The sequence below is a fragment of the Gorilla gorilla genome, chromosome 4, assembly GCF_029281585.2.
Source record: "Gorilla gorilla gorilla isolate KB3781 chromosome 4, NHGRI_mGorGor1-v2.1_pri, whole genome shotgun sequence".
In the NCBI taxonomy this organism is placed as follows: domain Eukaryota; kingdom Metazoa; phylum Chordata; class Mammalia; order Primates; family Hominidae; genus Gorilla; species Gorilla gorilla.
This window is the reverse complement of record NC_073228.2, coordinates 55,857,028-55,884,307: the sequence shown is the minus strand read 5'-3', so window position 1 is coordinate 55,884,307 and position 27,280 is coordinate 55,857,028. Positions and strand designations below refer to the sequence as shown.

Genomic DNA, 27,280 nt, shown 5'->3' with positions numbered 1-27,280 from the left:
TCAGGTTAAAGGCATGAGCCACTGCGCCAGGCCAACTGTATGTGTTTTCTGTGTGGTTTGGTTTTTTTTCAATTTTCAGTATTTTATACCTTTTGTATTACTTTTTTTCTGGGTTGGTGTGGGGGTATAGACAGGGTCTTACTATGTTGTCCAGGGTGGTTTTGAACTCCTAGCCTCAAGCAATCCTTCTGCCTGAGCCTCCCCAAGTGCTGAGATTACAGGCATGAGCCACCACACCCTGCCACTATTACTTGTATAATAGGAAAAATCTTAACCAGTATTATTCTTGTAAAATTCATTTGTTGAAATAAAGAATTACCTTTGGGAGGCTGAGCTGTGGGTGATATAATAAATAATTAAATTATTTGATATGTGTAAAAATGTTCCTAAAACTTTAAAATATTGTGTATTAAATACATGAAAATACCACATTTTGTTTTATGGATAGTGTTTTGCCCTAGTAGAGTTTTTTGGGTTAGAATTTTATTTTATGTATATAGAGAGGGCACATCATAATGAGTAGAAAAGGATACCCCTTTGAATTATCTTTGGTATGATTTGGTCTGTATAAGGTCATATATTTTCTAGAGCATCTCAAACACATCATACAAAATATTTTTTTTTTCCATTTGGTGGGAAATGTAGGTGATACAACTTAAACTTCCATAGTACCTAGACTGAAGACCTAGGAATCAAACTTACTGTGAATTCAGTTGTGTTTCTCCATTTAAAGGTGGGGGAAATGAAAGACCCCCTGGATCTAGTGCATGGAGATGACGTGGAATTGCAGACCCCTTTTCTGCCTTGGGAAACCAGTGGCAGTGTGTGTGGTGTTGGTGAGGTGTTGCATTCAGATACTATACCACTACCTGTGCTGCTGCCAGTAGATGGCTTTTGTGACATCTATTAAAATGAAAAATGCTTAAGATATATGTAGAGGAAGAAAATGAGGTAGTCAATTCCTCATTGTCTTTAGTCTGTAATAATGTTTAAGGGTTGTATATTGCTCAAAAGCACAAGTGTACCTATTCTTTTTTGGGGGCTGTGCTATAAACGAATCTGTGTTGAATTGTCATTTACAGTATGCTGTTATCAGACTTTTCTCCTGTAGCATTAGGGAAAAAGGGAAAAATGTACAGTCAGCCCTACATATTTGTGAGTTCCACATCCGTGGATTCAACCAACCACGGATTGAAAATATTCAGGCATGGGGAAAGGAGCGTTGTGTCTGTACCTGTGAACAAGTGCAGACTTTTTTCTCATCATTATTCCCTGAACAATACATTGTACAACTATTTACGTAGCATTTACATTGCGTTAAGTATTTTAAGTAATCTAGAGATGAGTTAAGTATATGGGAGCATGTGTGTAGATTACATGCAAATACTATGCCATTTTATATAAGGAACTTGAGCATCCGTGGATTTTTGTATCCATAGGGAGTCCTGGAACCATTCCTCCACAGATACCGTGGGATGACTGTAGTTGGTCATCCCAGTGACGGTGGTAAGTGCCTATGAATTTTTCCCTATCCCACTTTGTAGCCAGATGTTCCAGTGATCAGTTCTGGAGTTTGTTAACTCACTGAATGTGTTTCCTCTCCTAGGTTAATAGTTACTAATGTTGCTGCCTGTTTGCTTCCTGCTTTATTTAGGTTTCATGTCCTTAGCAAGCTACTGAGTTTCATGGCACCTATTGACCATACTACAATGAATGATGATGCCAGGTGAGTAATAGATTAATTATGTGTCTCAAATGGCTTCATGACAGCCTGATATTGACCTGCTCTACAGCCTTCGCCCTTTCCATTTCTTCTTATCAGTTAACCATTTGTCATTGGCATCACAGTAAGGGTCACATCTCTTCACCCTCATAATTACTATAAAACCAAACCAAAAACTTGCATAAATTTCAGTGCTGCCTTTGGTGGTTTGTTTGTTTTTCCTGTTTGTTTTGAACTTTGGCCCAGTGCCCTGGGACATGTGAGCTCTCTAGGACAGGGCAGGTGGCCCATGTTCTTGCCGTTGGTACTTGGGGCTGTTGTGCGTATGCTTTCCTTTTGAAAGTGGCTCTAGTGAGTGCTCTGGAGATGTGCATATGTTGTATTCGTTGGGAATTGTGAGTGTTTTTACAAAAGATGTATATGTTTATTTTATAAAGCTGAAACAAGAGAGAAATACAGAAAAAAAGTGTATGCTCATAATATTACTGTTCAGGGATAACCTTTTTAAAATAACAGTTTCTTCTGTATCTATTAATTGGCATTCTATAATGAAGAGCTGCTTCTTCTCCCTCATTTATTTACCATTTATTTATTCATTTATATCAGTATGGACTCATGTTTTACTATTTTATTCAATGAGTTATGTTTATTTTGATGTTAAAATTGTCCCAGATAGTGGAAGTGCCGTCAAACTGGCTTGTGTCCTTCAAAGTTGTCTTCAGTCATTCTTTGAGTACTTCCTTACTTTCTGGCACAAGAAGATGTTTAATGCTCATCTTAGACTTTGCATCTTCCAGCCCTGAAATCAGTCTTTCTTGAAGGAGCCCTGGTTCTGTTTAGTGGATTGTGGTATTTAGAAACCAAGATCTAGGTACTAGGGGTGCTCCTTGTTAGTGAGTATTGCTATTTCTAGACCTGTCAGCAGAGACAGGAAGTGTATGTATATACACTCACACATACACAGAAGACAGGCACTTTTAACATCTTACAGCATTTCATTTCAGTTTTTGTAAGTTCCCTTTCAGTATTTTCCTGTTTTTCTTTTTTATATTGAAATTATATTCAGGAAATGTTTTATATACTGAGAGCATTTTCATGTCGTTAAACTAATTAAAATTTTTCAATGACCAAATAATATTGTTATAATATTTATTTAGCCATTCACTGATTGTTGGACATTTCAATGGCTTTTAATTGTCATCATTGTAAATAATGCTATGAGAAGCATTTTTAAACATATTTACCAAGTGAAATTATTGGTCATAACATAGGCACAGGTGGTTTTTGCCAGTTTTATCCCTCAAACTACATATAACCTTTTTATTTTAGAGTATTTTGTTTGCTACCAAATGCCATCAGATTTTCCCCTCCTTGTCTGAAAGTATGAGATCTGCAAATTTTGACAAATACTATTATTATTTTTTATTTGGTTTATTCAGTACTTTGAGCACAAAACAGCCTATGGATGGTTCTGAGTACAGTTGTGTCTGGCTTTGTGACCACATCTGCTATCCTGTGCTTTGCTAGTGAATGTCTAGATATGGCCGTGGTTTTTTGTTCATTTCTGGATCCAGTCTGTTTAAAAATTGCAGAGTAAAGTGAGTGCATCTTAGATTCCCTGTCAGGATGCCGTGAAAAAATTATATCAAGAAGAAAGCAAAACTAGATTTTGAAAATTAAACCAAACCCTTTAAGGTTACGTTATTATCCCAGGCATAAAATGAAATCTGGTTTAGATATTAGTGGTATCTTTTGATCATAGTACTATGAAATCATTCAGAAATCAACTTTATGCCATTCTTAGTTGGAATTTTACTTGAATCCCTTGAGGTGTACTTAGTTTTTCCAGAATCTTACCAATATTAACTCCTAATTTTTGAAGGTCTACTATTTGCTAGACATAAAAATTATTTGAAAATGACTCTATTAGGATTAATTTGGGTATGGCCTATAAAAAATATAAAACCTGACTACAGAGGCATAAGGAAATGGAAGTTCATCTTTGTGACAGGATAATTCTAGGGGTGGTAGGCAATTGTTGTCCATGGCTTTTGCTTCTCGGTGGTGTTAGGGCCAACATCTCTTGGTCTTTCCCCTGTGGTCCCAAGATGGCTGTTGCAACTTAACGCCATCAAACATGCATTCAAGGCAGGAAGAAGAGGAAAGAGCTGTGCCAGCCATACCTGTTTGTTTTTAATCAGAAAAGTAAAACCTTCCCCAGAATTCCCTTCAGCAAACTTTTTGTATTTCATTGGCCAGAACTGTGTTACGTTGCCACTCCAGGTAGAGCAAGCAAGGGAGAAGGGGTTAGGAATGTGTTTGCTGGGTGACAGTCCTTGTGACATTTATAAGGAGAAAGGGCTATCCCTTGTGGACTGATTCCTAATTACCAGCATTGTTCTCCAGCTGGTTTAGCTACTTAAGGAATGGAATAATATAGTCTTGTAGCTGGAGAACTGAACATTTGTTTTTACCAAAGTGCGCACCATTCTCATTGTGTTTCCTAAGGATAGGGAGACGTGTCCATATCAACTGCTCATGCTTTATGGTTTGAATAGGCCACATTAACTATGGGTACAGTAAATAGGCACTAGCTCTCTCTCCTAGTATCAAAATTTTTAGAGCCAGTAGGTATTGTTAACTTTATCTTAAGTAAGAAGGAAGTAGTAATAGCTTATCCTCCTTTGTTTTTCTTTAGTGGAAAAACAAAAGTGGAAGTAATCTAGTACCATTCTATTTTGTGTCCCATTTGTACACCACAAATAGGAAGCTTTCATAATTGTTAGAATATTAATATCACTGCATGCTACTTTTCCTCAAGTAAATACTTTTGGTTTTCCTAAGTTATACGTATGTCATTCTTGGTGTGCCGGGGGCATAGAGAATTTTTTTAAATGATTTCAAGGTAGTGAAGGACTTTATAAGCATGACCACAGGGCCAGAAACTAAAAGGTAAAATATTAATAGACCTGACTACATAAAAGTCTCATTGAAAAAGACATCAAAAACAAAGTTAATAGGTAAATGATGAACTTGAACAAAAAAATTCCAGCAGATGACATATTTTTCTACTATGTAAAGAGTTTTTACAAATCTCTAAGAATATCCCAATAACAGTAATGGACACAGCATATCAACAAGCAGACTTAAAAATCAAAAAAGAAGGTCGGGCACAGTGGCTCACACCTGTAATCCCAGCACTTTGGGAGGCTGAGGCGGGCGGATCACGAGGTCAGGAGATCAAGACCATCCTGGCTAACACGGTGAAACCCCGTTTCTACTAAAAATACAAAAAATTAGCCGGGCGTGGTGGTGGGCGCCTGTAGTCCCAGCTACTGGGAGGCTGAGGCAGGAGAATGGCGTGAACCCAGGAGGCGGAGCTTGCAGTGAGCCGAGATCGTGCCACTGCACTCCATCCTGGGCGACAGAATGAGACTCCATTTAAAAAAAAAATCAAAAAAGAAAAATTTCAAGAGCCAAAAACCATAAGCACTTTTAACCTAATCAAAGAAATGCAAATTAATATAACGAGATTTCTTTTTATTATTTTTTTTTGAGACAGAGTTTTGCTCTGTCACCCAGGCTGGAGAGCCATGGCACTATTTGGGCTCACTGCAACCTCCACCTCCTGGGTTCAAGCGATTCTCCTGCCTCAGCCTCCCGAGTAGCTGGGACTACAGGCGTGCACCACCATGCACACCCGCCCTCCTTTTTGTTGTCCTTATTCAGTTGGAAAATATTAAAAGGATTAGTAATACCCAGTGTTGATGGTGTAAGGAAAAATGCACCTTTGCATTTTGGAAATGTAATTGGCAAAATCTTTTGGGAGGATTATTTGACATTGTGTTTCCAACTTTTTTTTTTTTTTTTTTTTGAGATGGAGTCTTGCTCTGTTGCCCAGGCAAGAGTGCAGTGGTGCAATCTTGGCTCACTGCAATCTCCGCCTCCTGGGTTCAGCAGTTCTCCTGCCTCAGCCTCCCATTGGTCAGTCTGGTCTCTAATTCCTGACCTCAGGTGATTTACCTGCCTCAGCCTCCCAAAGTGCTGGGATTACTGGCGTGAGCCACCATGCCTGGCCCTGTTTCTGACTTTTAAATGTGTCTGTTAACACAGAAAAATCTACTTGTAGGAGATAGTCTTTAATAGTTGCCAAATACATTTGTGTCAAGGATCTTTATTGCAGTATTGTTTGTAGAAAAATAAAAAATCCAAATGACCCAAACTAAATAATCACAGTAAAATCATTCAATGAATTTATAATTTTTTTTTTCTTGAGACAGGGTCTCACTGTATTTTCTGGGCAGGAATGCAGTGGTGCAATCATAGTTCCCTGCAACCTCCAATTCCTGGGCTCAGGCCATCCTCCCACCTCAGCCTCTTGAGTAGCTGGGACTAAGAGATGCACACCACCACACTCCACTAATTTTAATTGTGGTAAAATATATGAAACAAAATGTTCTGCCCTTTTGACTTCTTGTTCCCAGAGGCACCTCCGCTTATGGTTCTTAGCTTACCCACATCTGGAAGTAGAAACCCTCTTCTTTTCCTTAGTTGCTCATTGGTTCCAGTTTACCCTTCCACACGTGCCTAAATTGGATTAATCCTCAGTGGTTTTGGTGGGGTGTCCAGTTGCGTATCCTTGAATCCCCCCCATATCCCTTTTCCAGTTTGAACTCAGTAAATTTGCCCCTGGTTGACTAAAATTGAAACTGGAACGTAGCTCATTAAGGGAGAGAGAGAGATCTTTAACACAGGATATTATCCTGGTGGTATATCCTGGTGGAGAAAGAAATGCTCTCTTTGAAAGGATAGTGGCATCTTCATTTTGTTTCTCCTGTTGTGTGGTCTGAGTAGTGTTATCTATTTAGTTAATTTCTGCTGATGCAAATTCTTTTCTCACGCTAAGAATTTTTCTCTTCAAGCGATCTATTTTTTTTTTTAAACCTTTTAAAATGCAAAGTAGCCAAGTTGTGTCCCTGTTGTTACCAAATTTCCCTTTGGGGCATTTCCTTCTAGGTAGATGTTGGATATTGATTTAATGCTTTCGGATCTCCTTTGTTAGTGGAAATCTTATGCAACCCCTGATACTTTCTATGTGCTGGTCTAGTAGATCTTATACTCTTCTCCAGTATGAGGTTACAGATGGTTTGTATTGCATGCCTGATGAGCATTCCCAATATTGAAAGAAAACAAAAGAAAGCCCAATTTGTCCGTGTATTATGTGTTTGCTTGCAAGGGAGGAGGTTACCATAAGCCTAAAAATGATCCCTGGCTTTGCTAAACCCTTGATGCTCTTGACACGGGGTAGCTCAGCTCCCAGGACAGCATCATCTTTTTGTTTTTTTTGTTTTTTTTTTTTTTTGAGACAGAGTCTCGCTCTCTCACCCAGGCTGTAGTGCAGTGGGGTAATCTCAGCTCACTGCAAGCTCCACCTCCTGGGTTCAAGTGATTCTCCTGCCTCAGCCTCCCGAGTAGCTGGGACTACAGGCGCCCGCCACCCCTCCCCACCCCCTGGCTAATTTTTGTATTTTTAATAGAGGTGGGGTTTCACCATGTTGGCCAGGATGGTCTGGATCTCTTGACCTCATGATCCACCTGCTTCGGCCTCCCAAAGTCCTGGGATTATAGGCGTGAGCCACCATACCTGGCTGACAGCGTCATCTTTAAGAGGCAAAGGATCACTTGTTTTTGTAGAGCCAGAGCTATCAGTGGCCTGAGAAGAAAAGGCTTGACATCTCATTGGTAGAGAATCCTCTAAGCGTATTATCACCAGCAAGAGCGGGTCAGTACTTTACTTGCATGATTTGCAGGGCTGTTGTTCACTTCTCTATTGAAGTTATTCTAAGCTCATCAAGGACCTTTTAGAAACAGTGCTTACATTGTGTAATGTGAAATCCCACCTGCCCCATGCCATTAGACCAGAGGGAGTATGATGTGACCATTGAACATGCTATGCGTATATCAGAATATCACATGCACCCCATAAATAAGTACACATATAATCTATCAATACAGAAAAAGAAAAGCCAGTGTTGGATGCTGATACGGTTTGGATTGGCATCCCTGCCAAATCTCATGTTGAAATGTAATCCCCAGTGTTGGAGGTGGGGCCTGGTGGGAGGTGACTGGATCATGGGGGAGGATTTCTCATCAGTGGTTTAGCACCATTCCCCTGGTGCTGTCCTCATAACAATGAGTTCTTGAGAGATCTGGTTGTTTAGCAGTGTGTGGCTTCTCCCCTGTCCCCACTCTCTCTCTTGCTTCTGCTGTGGCCTTGTGAGGCGTCTGCTCCCCTTCGCCTTCTGCCATGATTGTAAGCTTCCAGAGGCCTCATCAGAAGCTGGACAGATGCCTGGTTCATGCTTCCTGTACAGCCTGCAGAACCGTGAGCCAATTAAACCTCCTGTCTCAATAAATTACCCAGCCTCAAATGTTTCTTTACTGCACTGCAAGAATGGCCTAATACAGAAGCATTCCAAAAATGAAAATAAAATAAAATAAATGCAGATGATCTCTCACTATAGTTCTAACAAAGTGAAGGAATTTGGGGTTATGGAAATAAGCATCTGCTTTTTGCCTGTGTTTTTGACAGACCCTCTGAGGCAGACTAAGTTAATTGTCATTTGTTGTGTGGATGTAAGTCAGTAAAATGCTAGTATGACAAGACAAACAAATACTGACTGAGACCCCTGAGACAGGAAGAGATGTGTTCCTCAAAACTGGCCACTGACTCAGATTTGGGAAGGGGCATTCATGTGAACCTGCTCTGTTGGCATTGGTTTTGGCTGTCAGGATGGAAAGGGTCTGGTGATGGCAGTCAGCTTGATGCATGCCAAAGAAAATAGGTGTTTGCCTTGCATTAAATGCTGCTTCAAGGAGAGGATATTAGATAGATTTGATGCTGGTACTGTCTGTTAAAAGTGTAGGTATTGAATTTTTCTAAATAGATTTCCCCCCCTTATTCCAAAAATGGTAGCAAGATTAACATTTTGTAGGTACTCCATTCCTTTGCAAATAACTTAAAGAAATTCTCAATATGTACAGCAAGAGTTTCAATTTTAGCTCCCTGTTCTCTCCCCAAAAATAAAAAACTACCTTTCCCACTCGTTTTATAAAGCTGCTGGCATTAAAAAAAGAGCAAGGAGAGGATCCTTTAATGATAAGTACTGGGCACCAAATACATTACATCTGGAGTTTTACATCTGGAGTTTTAGAAAAGAAATGTACAAATGTAATCCAGCCTTGTAAAGTGCTTTGTCAACATCACTGCCACGTTGTTCTTGAGATGCCTTGGTATAATAGAATTTGTACAGGCAATTTATCTTCAGCTTGCCATTTTTGTGTATGGGTCTGCACCCTAAATATGGGCATACTCTACCACTCTACTGATGATATTCTTTTCCCCCAGTTGGTAACCCAGAAGATAGTTAAACCATTTCTTGCTCCCCCCTACCTATATTTAATAGGAATATGCACTGAATCATGGTGAGATATTCTGGTGTAGCTTGCTCAGCATTTGAGAACACATCAGCTAATAACCCCTGAAATACCCTCCATAGAGCATTTTCTGTTGGTTAAAAACTTGCAAGCAAGAATGGTTAAAGTACAGATGTTTTCTCTGAGGCTTCTTATCTCCTAAAAAGACACAGGTTATTCTGACAGGTGAGACAAGCCCAGGCAAATATGCAACATTGATCTAATCAGCAGGAACAAGAGTGATGTTTTAACTGGGGCTACCTTTTACCAGCGTCATTAAAGGCTCCCATTACTTTTATTAGAGGTTCCCTCTCTTCCTTATCAGATTACAGAATGAACATAACTCATGGCAGTGATTTGATCTCTTGTTAAAGAGGATTACAGCTTTGCATTAACTCGGATTGACACAGTTTATAATTTGCTTGTTGATTCTCAGGTGGGTAGCACCACACGTTTGACCCCCCAGCAGTGCTGAGGGGAAAAGACCTGCATATATCATCATTAAGGATGGCGTCCAGCACAGAGATAGGGGCATGGGGCCTTCTTTCGCCAGTAATGTCAGAAAGGACAAAGGAAACACTCTCAAGTTCAAACCTAAAGCTTGGGCCAGAGTTTTAAAACTGGGTTGGAAAAAAAACACTGTTGTTGTTTCTTCTATTTTTCCTGATTTGCTACTGTTCAGTCTCTTATTCTAGAGAACTTGCATTGTCAAAATGAAGCCTTGGCTCCTAGCAGGAGGTAGAGTGATAAAAGCACATCTTCTAGAAAGAGATTTGTAGATGCTGAACAGATAAATCCTTCCTCAAAATGGGCCTTTTTGACTATAGTTCTCATTTCTGCACTTATATTCTCATCACTTCTTCAAAGGATTGTAAATCCTCTTTTTTTCCCAAAGGGATATTTCACATTCTTTAAAGTGTGTGTAAATGTTTCTCTTAAGGACTTGTTTTTTAATTTTTATTATCATTGGCTTTCTAAATATATTGCAATATCTTACAGATATTGTATTAATCACAGCTAAGTAACTGGCAAGTTACTTGCAAGCGGGTAGGCAACAGCTAAGTTTTTCACCTTAATTTAGTTAGTCATAATCATGTTATTGATGTGCCCCACAGTGAGCACTGAGCCAACAGTCGATTGCTAAGATACCATTTCTGTTTCTAAGCGCAGTTATCCTTCGCTCTGATTTATCCATTGTAAGTCTGTCCCCTGTGTCTGATGGGCAATGAAATAACATAGAATAATCATATCATATTTCACTTACTGAGAGTTTACTATATGCCAGACATTGCACTAAGCCCTTCACATATATTTTCATTTGTTCCTCATAAAAAAAAAAAACAGTGATTGATGTTATCTGCATTTTATAAGAATACTAAGGCATGGAACAATTAAATAACTTGCCTAAGTTGAACAGCAAGTAAGTAGTAAAACAGGTGTGTGCATCTAAGAGTGTGGTCCCCAACCCCCACTGCTGTTGCCAAGAAATTCACAAGCTTTTAGAAATATTTGGGAATCATGTGCCACAGGGAAGGCCCCCACCCCCACCCCTAGCTACTCTTTCAAAAACTTATTTGGGGCCGGAAAACTTCTTTAGATTAAAATGCTTTCCCCCCAACGCTTTCTTTTATAGAAGAGATGCTTTCTATACAGGAAGGTTTTGCCTGTCAGTCATTAATATTTTAGTGTGAATCACTGGATTCCCAAACCTGGTTTTATGTTATATCATTCTGGTTACAAAGACCTTAGACCTCATAATTAGCTTTGAATCCTGATCTGGTATATTTAGTCAGTTTATGCTTGTAATTCTATTCTCTGCCGTAGTCAGGCACCTATCACCTACTTTTCTTAGAGACAGTATCTTTTTCCCATATAATAAAAATAGTGCATGCTTATGGAAGAAAATTTGAAAAATATAGAAAGGACAAAGAAAAATTTGTCATCCTGCTATTGAGGGTAGAACATTATTAATACTTTTACATGTTTTCTTATAGAATTTTGTGTGTATGTATTTTATACAGATATATACATATGTGTTTGAATCTTTTTTCAGATTAACTTATAAGCATTTTAATGCCTTAAGTATATTTAAAAGCATTTTAATAACCTTATAATCTATTATGGAATATGTATTATTGTTGGACATTTAGGTTGTTTGTAGTTGCCTTTCTTTTCAAGTAGTGCTGCAGTGAACATATATATACAGAAATCTATGTTCTAGGTTTTGCTGTGTCTTTAGAATAGATTTCTGGGTCAAATATCTAAACTTTCTAATGACTCTTGATGAGTTTTACTAAGTTACATGACTCTTTTCTTTCCAGCTGAGGCTTATGTCATTTTATCTTTGCTAAGCTGGAGAGCTCTTTTTTCTTTTTCTTTTTTTTTGAGACGGAGTCTTGCCCTGTCGCCCAGGCTGAAGTGCAATGGTGCAATCTCGGCTCACTGCAATGTCCGCCTCCTGGGTTCAAGTGATTCTCCTGCCTCAGCCTCCCAAGTAGATGGGACTACAGGCATGTCCTATTACACCCGGCTAATTTTGTATTTTTAGTAGAGACGGGGTATTGCCATGTTGGCCAGGCTGGTCGCGAACTCCTGACCTCAGGTGATCCACCCGCCTCAGCCTCCCAGAGTGCTGGGATTACAGGTGTGAGCCACCGCACCCGGCCGGGAGAGCTATCTTTTAAAAAATATTTCCTATTTAGATATAAAAGTTACTTACTGTTTTTAAGTTCATAACAAATGACACCTTATTGAGGACATATAATATGGTAGGCAGTGGGCTATAATCTAATGTTTATTTTCTCTTATAATAGTAAATTTGAAGAGTATTAATCATGTATTTCTATCATTTGTAGTTTTTTCTATCCTTTGCCCATTTTCTTTTTGAGTTTTGACTTTTCTTTATGAATTTTCTTCCTGTATGAATTCTCTATATTATGGCTATATTTATGGTTATATAACATTTCCTGGTTTTTGTAGATTTCCATATTTTGCTTACCTGTCAATATTAATGATTTTTATTGGTTACATAGAAGTTTTACTTTTTAACCTGATTAAATATATAAGAACCTTTTTGTGGGGGGTGTTTTTCATTGTTTTATGATTAGGCAATCTCTCCTGTATCCCAGAACAATTATTCACCTATATTTTATTTAATTTCATCTGAATTTTTTTTCTTTCAATCTACTTGGGAGCATTATTTTAATATATTATTCAATGATCTTCACTTTTTATTTCTACTGCCTCTTTTTTTGAGTCCAGGTCTTTTTTTTTTTTTTTCTTTTCTTTTTTTAACAAAAGACAAGGTTTTACTCTGTTGCCCAGGCTGGAGTACAGTAGCCCAATTATAGCTCACTGCAGCCTCGAACTCCTGTGCTCTAGTGATTCTCCTGCTGCAGCCTCCCAAGTAGCTGGGACTACAGGCACACACTACCACACCCAGCTTTTTTTTTTTTTTTTTCCCTGTAGAGACGGGGTCTTGCTGTGTTGCCCCAGCTGGTCTTGAACTCCTGGACTCAAGCAGTCCTCCCACCTCGGCCTCCCAAAGTGCTAGGATTACAGACATGAGCCACCACTGCACCTGGCCTTTTAATTTTTTTTTTTTTTTTTTTTTTTGAGACGGAGTCTTGCTCTGTCACCCAGGCTGGAGTGCAGTGGTACCATCTTGGCTCATTGCAAGCTCCACCTCCCGGGTTCACGCCATTCTTCTGCCTCAGCTTCCCAAGTAGCTGGGACTACAGGCACCCACCACCACGCCTGGCTAATTTTTTGTATTTTTAGTAGAAATGGGGTTTCACTGTGTTAGCCAGGATGGTCTCGATCTCCTGACCTCATGATCTGCCCACCTCGGCCTCCCAAAGTGCTGGGATTACAGGTGTGAGCCACCGCGCCTGGCAAATTTTTTTTTTTTTTGATTCCCACATCGACTATTACATTAACAGCATATTAACCAATAGTCTGTATTCTCATCAGTTCTGTTTCATTGCCAGATTCACCTTCCTCCAATATCACATGCTACTCTTTGCCTCTAGCGTAAAACCCAGACTCTCAAGCCTGCCAGTCAAGGCCATTGATGACTTGTTGCCTTGCTACTTTTCTCTCCTTATCGCCTATTTCACCCCATGTGCTGCCCAGAGCAGACACCTGCAATCCCTGGGACACACTCCCTATTCTGCATGTCTGTTCATTCTGCTCACAGCCTGCAGCATCTCCCACCCCCGTCTCACTGTTGTTTCCTGTTGAAATATTCAGTCATGAGGTCACCAGCCTTTCTAGGGAGACTTCAGATTCTCCACCCCCACTGAGCAAGTGGCTTTTTCTTCTTTGAACCCATTCTGTTTGTTCCTCCCAAACAGTTAGACTGTTAACTGTATAACAGTTCACAGACACACTTATTGGGGGTTTTTTTCTTGCTAAGTATGTTAACTTAAAAGTCAAAGAAGTATGCCTGTGTGTACTGTAATCTTGTATTTGGTATTATCGAGATTTTATTTTCATATATTTGGAATAATATATTTTAATTTCAATTGTAGTATTTGCAAAACACTTCACTTAAGGTCTTTTTCCAGTTATTGTCGGCCTCCTCTGAGCTCGGCAGCTGACTCAGTATTCCTGAGCACCTTATGCCCTCGCTCGTATGCAGTGCCACCCTGGGAAGCCTTCTTTATGGGCCATGGTTTCTTTCTTTTACATAGTGAAAACAGGCCTCTTGTTCACTGGATTCTTGAGAATAAAATGTTCTTTTTAATTTTTTAATTTCTGAGAAGGAGTATTTTAAATGTAACCCCTAACAGATAATTATTTAAATAAACAAACTTTGTGTTTTCACATCTGTGTATTACGCCACTGTCCCTCAGCATGCAATACAGACATAGCCATTTCTGTGCAAACCCCAAAAAAAGTTGGGTAGAGGCTTCCTGTCTGAGATGCTTTTAAAGGCCCCCAGCTTGTATGTTTGTTTACAGTTTGCTGTTTACAAGATTATTTTTGCAACTGTCCTATAAGATGAAGATGAGTTTCTTGCCTCTTTTGCTGAAATCTCTCCAAATCATCTCACTTCTTTAATATACTTTCCTCTGCTTCCATGTCACTTTGTATAGATCCATATTATGTATAGCATCTACCACCAGGTTGTTTCCTAATTATTCATAGGTTAGGTCTCCATGCTAAACCATTGCACTGCTTGAGGGCCGGCTCCTTATTTTGTTCTTAGCTCATGGCAATGTTGGAAAATACCCAGAATGAAAGGTTCTCCTCTGGGACTTCTGATTCCCAACCCTTTGCTTAGAGGGTTTTTGGGGTCATTTTTACTTAGGATTGAACCCTGGGAAAGGCTCTCTCAAGAACACTCTTACATGTCCATCACTTCCAAGACCCTAAACTTTGTATACACTATAGGTTTTCTCCTGCTGTATACTATATACTATAGGTTTCTCCTGCTATATACTATATACTACAGGTTTTCTGTGCTATTTAAACCAGGTTTGGTTCTGATGGCCTTCCTATAAATTATTACAGGTCAAGTGTCACCTATCGAATTCTTGGGTCCAGAGGAATTTCGTATTTCAGATTTTCTTGGATTTGGAAATATTTGTATTATCCCCGTTGAGCATGCCTAATCTGAAAATCTGAAATCTGAAGTTCTCCAGTGAGCATTTTCTTACAGCATAGTTCGTGTCGGTGCTCAAAAAGTTTTAGATTTTGGAGCATTTCAGATTTTAGATACTTGAGTTAGAGATACTCACCATGCAGTTACTATGGAGCACGAAGAACCCCAGCAGGGCTCTGTAGTGATTTATAGCTTTCGGTCAGTGTTCTGGACTCCGCTTTCAGGATTTTTCTTTAAGAAGAAAACAGTTCTGGAATGGATTCTGTAAGTGCATTAACAAAGCATAAAGGCCTGGCTGCTTTGTTATTTTTAGTGTTGGTATTAAGTGTCAAGCTAAGAAAGGATATTTAGATCGAGGACCTTACCTCTTTAGACTTGGAGTTCAAGTTGCTGGCAGCACCTGGTCATGGGAAGCTCTCACCAGCCACCCTCAGAAATGAGGTCTTGAATGAGCCATAACCACACCCTATGCTTTACCACTGTCTCCCTGGGGAGCAGAACACTTTATAAACATTAATTCTTTGACCCCCTGGGCACCTCCACTTACATGGTAAATAAGACTGAAGGCCTTTCTTCTACAATATAGATGAGGAAACATCAGCCCAGAAGGGAAATTACTTGATGAGAGACAGGCGAGCAGGCGTGGGCCCAAGGGTGTTTGGAGTCTCAGTAGCTGACCTGCAGCAGCACTGGTGGCTGCCGACACCCAGGAGACACAGTCCTGTTCCGTTCCCCTTTCTGCTTCTCAGAGGGTAGTGGGGGGTTGGGCCTTTTGTCTCTTGTATGGAATGTGAAATGCTGCAAAGACGAGCAATTGTTCTTCAATGCTTTGTGCTCCCCTATAAGAAAGAAGAAATCAATACACATTTTCTCATACACACAGTTGGCAGCACTCTGCCTTCTCTTCCACAGCTCGCTCCTACAGGGGGAAACACAACTATACAGCCAGACAGACTCTTCAGGGTTCAGGGGAAGAAATGCAAACTGCTCACTTTGCACTTAGCGGTCAGGCTTTTTAGAGCCAATCGTATAACTGGCTGAGGTAATCAAACTGCTGACCTCAGGGACTAGCTGGTGAAACGAGTGGGAGAGATGCCCTGTTGCAGGCCCCCTGTTGCAGGCCTGCTCAGTGCTGCTGGGGAAAGCTCACCTGGCAGGTGTTTAGGACAGATGCTCCTTTTGCTGAATTTCTGATTTGCAGAGGCAGGAAGGAAGTTCTTTGAAGGATACTATTAAAAACCAAAAAAATTATGGACAGATTGAGAGCAGCCTTTTTTTTTTTAATCAATTAATAGGCATACAGTCTGAACAAGAGCCCCATCTCAGACTGGATTTTATTTTTTCATCAGAAAATGTGGTATCGATATCTGTAATTTTGTCTTACAGCTCACTGCCATTAAACAGTTGTGTGGGATGTGAATAAAAAAGAATTTGCTGCCATTGTTAGGAGAAATGGTAGCTTGGGTGTCAGAAGAGCCTTGCAAGGCAGGAGATGAGTTTAGGGGGAGGGCAGGGGAGCGGGGACTCGGGCTCTGGGGTCCTTCGCGCGGAGGAGACCATTAGACTATTAGAGTGTGTGTAGGATCACCAGGGGAGGGTGTCAAAAAAAGAGAGGAAGCCAAGAGCAGAACCTGGGAGAAGGAAGGCAGAGGAGAGCCAGGAGAACACATGCTCCTTGAATGCTCCGGGGGAGACTTCCGGGCAGGGCAGCTGGCCAGCAGCTGGAAGGGCTTGCTCCCCAGGCCCCAGCGGTTCCTCTGTGTCCCCTGACTCGCATTGCAGAGCTGGCACTTTGCATTTGCTCACTTACTAGTTACTTCTTGTGCGTTTTGATTGGTACCCGATTTCTAAGCAAAAGAAATCCTCCAACTTATTACCAGAAGTAATAGCAGAGTGCCTTGCCGAAACTCTGTGGGTTGACATTGAATACCCTCACTAATTCCTGCGTGTTGAAGTTAAGCTAGAGCTGAGCGATGCATCCTGTGCTCCCCCAACACACACATACACACACACGCACACGCACACGCACACACACACGCCCTGGGTTGTTGGGCAGCATCCTGATACGGATACAAATGTAACTGGAATGTCAGTCTCACCTTCTGTGCGGCTGGGGGAAGTGATTCACGTCTAAGCAGTGAAGCATCCCCTAGCTTTTAACAGGAGCTGTTAGAGGGGCTGCTGTTTGAACAAGGAGCTTCATCTTCCTGAAGCCAGCAGTCACAAAACCGTAAACACAACACCAGCCAACTCTATTGCGGGGACTGTGGTGGCTTGACGTTAATATTAAACATCTCCAGCAAGGCAGAGAGGTCTGCATCCCAGGTCCGGAATAAAAATAAATAAAAATAAAGAGAAACCCTGCTAAAAGCAGTGTGATGATTTGTCGTCTTTCCTTTGTGAGGCCATTTGTCTTCTCTCACATCAAATCTGTTATAAAACAGTCAAACTGTGAAAGTGGAAATCATCCCGGGAATATGGAATATTAATGCGTGGAAGGAGCGGCGCCCCTTTTGTCTGAAGAGTGGCTCCTCCCCCACCCCTCTGCTTTTTTGCAAGTCCGCTAAGGTAAATTATTTTTCTTTAAAATCATGTGGAAGATTTGAAGCTAGTAGTAGGGATGGTGGGAGTTTTGAGTATTTTTCTTCCTTTGTTAAAGTGCAGGGGATTTGTGACTGGCTTGAGTAAGGAGGAAGCACAAGTGAGAAGAAAACCTGTCCACGTGCAGTCCCCTTCTCGCCCCCATCCCTCTCCCCTCTCCTCCCTGTTCCCCAGCCTCTCAGTTCCTTTGTTTGGGGCCTGAACCTGCTTCTTGGAACATTTATAAATCTTGAGTCTGTCTAATCTTTAGGGGACAGGCCAGAGGCCGTGTGTCACCATGTGTAATTTAGAGCTGTAGGGCTAAAAGCTTTTGCAGAGGTTTGAAGGACCTAGTTCTGACCTGACCAAAAGAACGAATTGGAACAGACCTTCTAGAGTCTCCTTCAAGCACTGGGGAGGATGGTGATGAGAGCAGACAGACACACGGGGTAATTTATGGGCTCCGCTGACTGGTGGCTGGGTCCACTTGGAAACGAGTCGTGTACTGCCACCTTGTGGCAGATTCGGGCGGCTGCGGTTTTGTTGTTTTGGAACCTTGTGAAGAGTTTCAGCTAGTGTCGGATTGGACATGATTTGCCTTGTATCTAGATTTAGGTAATTAGTGATAGATAAGGGGTGTCTCTGAGTCATTCTTATTTTGCTAAGTTGATCCTGTTAAGAAATAATTCTTAGCTGAAAGAAGACTGCTTTCTTTCCCCTTTACCTCCTTTCTTCTGCTTTGTGGTTTTTTTATGGGAGTTTTTGTTGTTGTTCAGTTTTGGTTTGTTTTTTGGTATGGAATTATGATGAGATTTCAGGAGAGAAGCCTGTGATCCTCCTTGGGTTGTTGGGGGATGTTAAGAGGAGAGTGAGGGAGAGTAAGTACCGACTTTTTGGCCGTATTCAGAAATCCTAAGTTTTTTACTATAGTGATTTTTGTGTCATTCTGACTAAATACTAACTCCTTATCAGCACTGTGTCTTTTTACTTGGATTACTTTCCCAGCAATCCAGCCTTCTTGGGGAGCTAAGTTTTTCTTTTTTTTTTTTTCTTTTTTTTTAAAATGGAGTCTCAGTCTTTTGCCCAGGCTGGAGTGCAATGGCACAATCTCGGCTCACTGCAACCTCCGCCTCCCAGGTTCAAGTGATTTTCCCGGCTCAGTCTCCCAAGTACCTGGGATTACAGGCACACACCACCACGCCCAGCTATTTTTTGTATTTTTAGTAGAGACGAGGTTTCTCCATGTTGGCCATGCTGGTCTCAAACCCCTAACCTCAGGTGATCCGCCCACCTTGGCCTCCCAAAGTTCTGGGATTACAGGTGTGAGCCACTGCTCCCAGCCTTGAGGAGCTAAGTTCTAATGCATGTCGCCTGTGTCTGAGCCCATTCCCGTGACATACATAGGGCTGCCCCTAGCACACAGCCCCAAAGAGCACAGGGCGATTGCCTGCCATTTGGATCAGTATGTTTCTCCTTTTAGGTCATAGAGACACTTCTCAAATATCTTTCTCTCATTTGTAAAGTCACTGATACAGAGTAGGAAGAATTTGGGTTGGGGAAAGCAAAGGAATGATGAAAGGAGGGTGCCATTTTGTCCCTCGTGTTGGTTGGGAGCAACTGTAATGCATGCACACAGGTCCTCAGCATGTTGCTCTGTCTCATTCCATTTCTCATGATCATACATGACGATGCCATTTATGCAATGCGGACTTTGCTTAGTGCTGTAAAAACAGTATGTTTAAGGAAGATATTGTCACCATCTTACTGATGAGGAAGCTAAGATTCAGGGGGCTAAGTAATTTACCTAAGGTCCTAGACCCAGTAAGGACCTGAGCCAGTCAGAACCAGCTCTGACAGCACCTTCCAGCCCCTCTGCATTTGTGCTACCATGCTCTATGCCATATAAAAGCATTTGCCTTGTTCTATTTAACTATTCAAGATTTCTATTAAGCTGGCTTCTCTGAGTATATAAGAAAAGAAAGCTGCTGTCCAAACCGGGCGCGGTGGCTCACGCCTGTAATCCCAGCACTTTGGGAGGTCGAGGCGGGCAGATCACGAGGTCAGGAGATCGAGACCATCCTGGCTAACACGGTGAAACCCTGTGTGTACTAAAAATACAAAAAAAAGTTAGCCAGGCGTGGTGGCGGGCACCTGTAGTCCCAGGTACTCGGGAAGCTGAGGCAGAATGGCGTGAACCTGGGAGGCGGAGCTTGCAGCAAGCCGAGATGGCGCCACTGCACTCCAGCCTAGGTGACAGAGCGAGACTCCGTCTCAAAAAAAAAAAAAAAAAAGAGAAAGCTGCTGTCCTGTGGTCTGTAGACATTTTTAAGAGGAAAATGGAGGAGTGAGTAGCCTTTGCCCTTTGGCCTACTTTGGTTTCTGGCAATCAGAATGGAGGCACGTGCTTTATTGGAGAAGGATCCCTTTGTTTGGTGCCGTTAGCACGTGCCAAGTGATAATTGGCAAGACATCTTTTTCCGCAGACATTTGGGAGGCCCTGGGCATACTGGTAGATAGAACAGAAGAGAGTGGAGGTCTTGGGAAGACAGAGAGAGAAGTATGTGTTCAGAGTGCAGGAGAGATGGAGTCCTGCTCCACCTGCTTTGGGCTCACGAGGGCTGTGGGTTCCAAAGACCTTGCTTTTGGAGCTATGGCAAATGGAGGGCTCATAGGAGTTCAGTCAGGATGGCAAGCAGACTCGGTCACAGGAGGAATGGAGGCAACTGAGGCCGCTGAACCCGGAAAAGAACAGATTTAGTTAGAGGAAGACATCAAATAGTTGAAGTGCTGCCACAGGGAAGAGTAGTCAGCCTTACTTCTCTCCTGGCTTTAGAGGGACAAGAGCCCATGGCTGTAAGTCCTAAAATGACAGAATTGGGTTCAGCAGGAGGAAGAATGTTTGTGTGTCTCCCCAAATGAAGTGGTTTGTCTGAGACACACTTACTGCATGTATTCACCTTCCCGATCTAGCTTCTGCTGTGCCTTTCATGTCTTTGTAAACCTCCACAAAATCTAACAAAGTTCAAATAAGCATTCAAATATTTTTAATTAATTGATTATACCTGTAGTATGTTAGGTTTTGAGGCCAGGAATCACATACATCTAGTACATGTTTAAGCTTCCACCACACTAGGCAAATTGTTTTCAAAGACAAACGTGAAAAAAGGCAGCATCAGTACATCACCAATAATTTTAAAAGCACACATCTGTCATTGGTGACTGCGCTGGTCTGTGCAGAGCAGGCGTGCGTGTGAATCTCTGCGCTGACTGACCATATCTGGGCAGACTCTACTTGTAGGGTTTCAGATCGGATCCAGACCCTGCTAGCCGTGAGTGCTGCTATGATTGGAACCCTTTGTCCGACTTGCCTGCCGTGTGCTTTCTTCTTTTCCCTTGATTCTGCAATGTATGTATAGGATTGAGTTAAGGCAGAAGCAAATGCTACAGCACTTTTGTGTGCAGTGTGGGAGAGGTAGAGGATTAGAAAGGAAGGAAGGGCCACGACATTCTGGGGTGTGTCTTATGTATTTAGGGAAACCCCCCACTCCTAAGAAGCAACAAAATGAACAATTTTTAATTAGTCAAAGGCAAATTATGTGTATCATTTTATGTATTTATTTATTTTTAATAGGGACAGGGTCTCACTGTGTTGCCCAGGCTGGTCTCAAACTCCTGGGCTCAAGTGATCTTCCCACCTCAACCTCCCAAAGTGCTGGGATTACATGAGCCACCATACCTGGCCTATGAGTCTCTTTTCGTCTGGAAAGCAGCAGCATTGTCTCCGCCAGCTCCTTTGGAAGACTGGCACGTAATACTTGCTCGGAGACCATGATGCGCTTTGGGAGGCTGCACAGGCTTTTTCGGGGAGCAGTGGAATGGCTGTGTTCTCTCTGCTGTCCACCTGTCTTTGTGGGTAGGTACAGCTCAGGGATGTCTTGGAGGCCTGGGGGTTCCAGGGCCAGTGTAGGAGGAGTGTGGTTTTCTGTAGAGTGGGTGGTACAATTCCTTCAGAATCCCCAGTGCTGCAAGCTACTGACTTAGCAAATTGAAAGCCCCACACAGATTATTTGCAGGTTTAATATGCTCCTTTGTACTGTTTGCCCAAATGACGTCGTGAAAGACAGTGATCTGTGTTGTGGTGGGGTGAGTGCACATGTGGAACTGAAGGGAACATATTTGGGTCCACACATCGGTGAGGGGCTGCATTCTCATACACATACACCCCCATTTCACTCAGAGCTTTTAAAACCTTACCTGCCACTCAAGTGATTGCAGTTCACAGCTAGCTACAATGTGCATATTTTAAGTCTCTTCAGAAGAATCACATAATAAGTAAGCCGAATCCTAAGACAGACAGACAGACAGACACACACACACACACACACACGCACGCACGCACATTCTGTCTTTATGGAAAATGGCTGCTAATCCATGATCATTTTTTTTCTAGAAACAGGTTTTATGATAATATAGTAAAAATATTAAATTAGAAAATGCCTCACTAAGGGTTATAAAACCTTACTGCACTAGAGATAGGTAATTATCCCCTCTACAGCCTAATGACAGTTTAAAAGAAAGAAAAATGTTAGTGCTCATTACTTGCTTTTGTAGTTTGCAATAAAGGGTAAGTTAAATTTTAATTCAAGGAAGAGCCCCTGCTATCGACCTTCTACCTCATGTCCAAGTCCTGTTAATTACTCCACAGGCTGCTCCCCTGCGTGATACCAGCATGAACGCATTGTCTACAGTGGACACTCCCACTGACCATGAGTGTGTGTGTGCTGGGGGGGTGGGGGTATTACAGATCAGTGATTTGCATCTTGATTCTTAATGTGATGAGGAGCAGGAATTATGTATTTTTTTAAAAAGTTGATTATGCATAGCCTTAAGGGGACCTCAGGTATGAAACTACACACTTACCCTGGAGAATCCGATGGAACAAGGTTAACCTGGAGGATTGATAGTTTAGCTTCTCCACATGGCTAAATCCCAGTTAAGAAGATGCAGCTGGGGGGAAATGTTTATGCAGTGGAAGGCGGTCTGGCCCTCGGTCCCGTGGCACCTTTTTGTAGCCTCGTCTTTACTTGCAGTTTTTCTTGGGATGGGGTAAGGGCTATGGACATGTTTTGTTTCTTTTCAGATGTCTTTGCCTTTCCCTAAGCACCTAGACACCTGCCTAGGTTTGAGGGAGGAAGAGCTCAGTGCACCCTGCGGCTCAGTCTTCACACTGGGGTATGCAGAGACTTTCCAAGGGGAAGGTAGACACGGATAGTCAAGGAGTCCGTCTGCAGACATACGCTCTTTCCTAAAGCTGTCTGCCCCAGAGCAGGCCTGTGCTGGAGGGCTAGGTTCTCCTTTTACCCTCGTCCTTCTCCGGCCTTGAAAAGCCTCCCTCGAGCCCCTCCTTAAAGTGACATGGACCTTGGGCTGCCACAGGAAAACCTCCAGGGCCTCAAACACAAGGACAGCTGGAAATATGGGTACAGAGATTGAGAAAGCAAACGCGTAAGGACTAGAGGACAAGCCCTGTGCAGGCCGGGTGGTTTCCGGGTCTTCACTTCCAGCAGAATCGCCGGAGAACACGAGTGGAATTGAGTTGGCAGTTGGTTGACCGTTAGGACTAATGTTTGGGGACGAGTCACTGTGCGATTTTTTGTGTGTGCTGTATAATTCAGAAAGAGCGAAAAGAATCAAGTGGCATTGCTATGCCAGAACTCTGTCATTCCTATCTGCTTGTTTATATGACAACATTTCTCAGTGCTTATGTCTACAAAAAACAAAAAATAGGAGTAGAATTGATGCTGAACCCTCCTTCATTCTGGCAATAAATAATATTCCTCCATGGATCCATGAACAAATGGAGGGAAAAGCCTCATCCATATCATTAAGGGATGCATTTCCAATAACATTTTACACATGTATGAATACTAAATTTTCACTAAAATTAGGATATATTATATCATATTATTATATATTGATTATATCCTAATAATCAGAGGAACATTTTTAAACTACTTAGAGCCTTATAATGTCAAACAATTAAAATATTTTCATTTCAATTTTTTGAATTTTAAAAATTTCAAAAGTGCTTTTATTTACAGACTAATGTGGCCAAGAAGTATGATAAGGGTGATTGATAAAAGACATTCAAGCATGAAACCATTATATTAGGACAAAACTCTGTAGGGAAAAGTCAGGTGGAAATAAAATTTAAAAAGAAAAAGGTGCTATAAAATGTCCAAGTTAAAAAGTTTATGTGTGGCCCACACCTGTAATCCGAGCACTTTGGGAGGCCAAGACGGGCGGATCATGAGGTCAAGAGATGGAGACCATCCTGGCCAACATGGTAAAACCCCGTCTCTACTAAAAATAAAAAATTAGCCGGGCGTGGTGGCACGCACCTGCAGTCCCAATTACTTGGGAGGCTGAGGCAGGAGAATCGATTGAACCCGGGAGGCGGAGGTTGCAGTGAGCCGAGATTGCGCCACTGCACTCCAGCCTGGCGACAGAGCGAGACTCCATCTCAAAAAAAAATAGTTTATGTGTTACTTGAATGAATGATGAGTATCAAATCATTATGGCACGTAGGTTCCATTGCAGGCATTACAAAAGTTAATTTTCACAACATCCTGGTCATTATATATTTTGTAACTATTTAAACTTATTGTGAAAAACGTGATAAAAATGCACAACCCTCCCTTCTCCAACCTAGTAAAGAGGCAGGAAGGGCTGTGCCTCCCTGTACCACCCAGCTGCTCAGGGCAGGAGCCAAAGCCAGGACCTGGAAAGAGGAAGGGCTGAGGCCAAGCTGAACCGCTGGAATCTACAGTGGGGGTGGCTGGTGGGGGGGCGTGTGGGGCGGGGATCTTCATCCCCATGCTGCTCCTGGGCCCCAGGGAGGGTCTACTTTGTCTGTCTCAGAGAAGGTAGTGGAAGAGTCAGCCAGGAGGTTGTTGCTGTGTGCTTCATGAGAAACGGTGAGATCTGACCTAGTGGAAGCCTGGAGGAGCTGTGAAGTTTGAGATGCTTTGAAGGTAAAAACGGTCACCAGCTGGTGATAGTGGGTGAGGAAGATGTAAAAGTTGAAATTGCTTGGGGACTTTTAGATTGAAATAATCCCCTATTGATATTCTCTCTCTCTGAAAATATTTTAAGAACCCAGACCACTCAGCTTCCCAGGTTGCTTTGCCATGAACAGCTGCATATGTTTGTCAGCTTTGCCCACCTGAGTGTGAAATGATGTTCTATGAAAACATGGGTTTCAGCATTTCACTCTCTGCTCCTGACACGTGAACCCTGCTGCGGACAGTAACTGCTGCCTTCGGCCCAGGCATTGCACTGATATTGCGCGCAGAGTGGAAGCATTTGCTCAGTGGTAATGATGGGGTCTGGTGCAGGCAAGCACGGCGAGGCTGGAAAGGGTATGATTGTGAAGGGCTAAATAGCCTCGCGCCTCTGCATTTCCTTCTCATCAGACGTTGTCGTCTTAAAGTCACACTGTCCTTTTGTTATGGCAACTCTCCCTTTCACGCCATTTAATTTTTTGTGTGGAAACAGCTAGAGAGACTTGTCTTTACTGGCAAATAGGCAGGCCATGGTGTGATGAAGTGGAGCCTGCCCTGGGCACCAAAGTATCCGTGTGACGGAGCTGCTGATTTGGAAGCCGTGGGTTTGCATTTGGTCTGGGGCTGCCTTCCACCTTGGCAGGCCTCGTCTGGGCTGATTGAGGCTAGTCACATGGATGTGTGTAACAGAAGAGCAGAAGAGATGGGTGGAGCCAAGGGGGAAGCTGTGTCCTTTGTCTGTGGCCTAGGGGTGCTGGGTAGTTCAGGGTGAAGGCACCAGCACATTCTTGGGATAAAATTCCTGTAATAAAATTGGAGGCCTGTTGTTTTCTGGCTTGCACTTTCACTGCCTGTCCCTCCCGCGGTCCCCAACGTAAGGCTAGCTTACATTTGTGGCTTCTGTAGTTCTTCCTTAAGATGTTTTTCTTTTGACTTTTTTAAAGCTTTGATACTCTATTCCTTTTGTTGGATTTCCTAATTGTAGTACCTTTATTCCTATCCATAACTATAGTAGGGTGACTTCAAAAAAAGACCAATAGTTTTTTGTGTTGAAGCCTTGCTGTTTGAAAGGTGGGGTTTTTTGGTTTTGCTTTTAAAGTCTGATGTGCCGATGCTGACCCTCAGATGATGAGAGCACTTTTAAAACAAGACGGCAGGCTGGAATTTGAGTTCCATCTTGAGAATATTCGGGCAGGTGTAGATTTCTTCTGGGGCTCCTGGCCCATGACCTCAGCCCTGTGTGCGCCTGCCCTGTCTCTGCGAGGGCTACTGGCTGGGCCTTCTGCAGAGCGTGGACATGGATGGCTGCCTCTGCAGCCACGTGCTACACGCCCACCTCCCTGATGACAGGGACGTCCTCACACGGGTCTTGCCTGCTTGGAACCTCATGGGTCCCTCATGTCTCTGCAGGGAGGATCTGCTCTGTATCCACAGGGGAAAGTGTTCTGGAGCTTCTGTCTCAATGATAGGAAAGATCCCTGCCCCACCCAAACCCCTTTTAGGTTTTCCAGGCCTTGACACATGGCTTTGGCCGATGTTTGTGTGTATGTTGCATTTAAAAGAGTTTGAAAGTGGTCATTTACTTTCCTTTTTAGGGGCCCAAGACCCTGGCATGTTATTGTTTTAATGTCAAAACCCAACTTTAGAAATAAATTAGCCAATCATATTATTTATTAGACTAAGAATAGAGACAGGGCAGCTGGGGAGTGTGGAAGAAGCTTGGTTCTCTTCCTGAACAACTGCACAGATGATAGTAATTGGAATCGTGTTGCTGGCTCATTTTCATTGTTTTTCAAGTACTGCCAAGTCCAAGAAAATGTATGAAAACTAAATTATATCCCCCTACATCCCATGTCTGATTGAATCCTCCTCATCGGGTGGCGGTCTCCTACATCCTATTAAAATATTCAATCTTGTTTTCTTACTTGAAGAGCCTGTCTGCAAAGGGCAAACTTACAGAACACTCATTCCCTGGAGACGGGTGTCCAGCCGCACTGGACCATTTACATATTTTACTGTTTGATTGGGTTTCTTCCTTCTGTTGTATTTGTGAGTAAGAGCTGTGGGACGCATTTTTAATTACATGGCTGTGTTTTCAACAGAAGAAACAGAATGGGGTATTTTCCAGCTTCTGCGTTCCTTTTTAACCTTGAATAGTGAACCAGTGTGTTAACCAGTTTGCTGTGTTTGTCTTTTAGGACAGAACTGTACCGCTCTCTTTTTGGCCAGCTGCACCCTCCCGACGAAGGCCATGGGGATTGACATCGCCCACCTCTGACACCCAGTGGGCACCTTGGCTGGTGCGGTTGCTGGTCCAGATGGAGGAAACCAGTGACTTTATGGGGCTGAGCTAGTAGGGAAGCCCCTGGGAAGGTGCTGCGTTCCGAACCTGTGCCTAATACTAATACATGCAAGGGCGCTGTCCCGCCCAACCCCGCCTTTAAACGCCACAAATAAAGAGCATTGTTACCGCCACCACTGCTTGTGATTTCTTAAGAGGCTGAGAGTCAGTCTGGTTTGGTTCTAGTGGATGACACATTTACTGAGCTTTTTTTTTTCTAGTCCAGTGGCCTCCTCATACAATGTCAGACTTGACGTTTCCTTGACCCACTCACCCTGGCGGACATGCAGATTGTTTGCATAGCGTGGCTGTTGTGGGTGAAATGAACGTGGGAGTGCAGGTGTCCCTTCAACACAGTAACGTCCATTGATCTGTATATATACCCAGAAATGGGATTGCTTGATCGTAGGGTAGTTGAATTTTTAGTTTTTTTAGTAACTCCTTACAGTTTTCCATAATGGCTGTGCCAGTCCACGTTCACCCTGGCA

The 27,280-nt window shown here is 42.4% G+C and overlaps 1 protein-coding gene and 1 long non-coding RNA gene across 2 annotated transcripts in view; one reads left to right on the top strand and one right to left on the bottom strand.

Moving 5' to 3' along the window:
- AATF (apoptosis antagonizing transcription factor) overlaps window positions 1-26,926 on the top strand; it is a 109,849-nt gene extending 82,923 nt beyond the window's left edge. The window contains exons 11-12 of the mRNA XM_019028176.4: window positions 1,655-1,726; window positions 26,650-26,926. Coding sequence (XP_018883721.3) covers window positions 1,655-1,726; window positions 26,650-26,713 — 136 coding nt within the window. The 3' untranslated portion in view covers window positions 26,714-26,926. The remainder of the gene's footprint in view (window positions 1-1,654; window positions 1,727-26,649) is intronic.
- Window positions 15,277-23,001, bottom strand: LOC109027035 (uncharacterized). Its single transcript, XR_002006155.4, has 3 exons — window positions 22,308-23,001; window positions 15,958-16,036; window positions 15,277-15,646 (listed from the first exon to the last, which is right to left on the bottom strand). It is a non-coding gene; the product is annotated as an uncharacterized lncRNA (long non-coding RNA).
- Window positions 26,927-27,280: the final 354 nt, after the last annotated feature.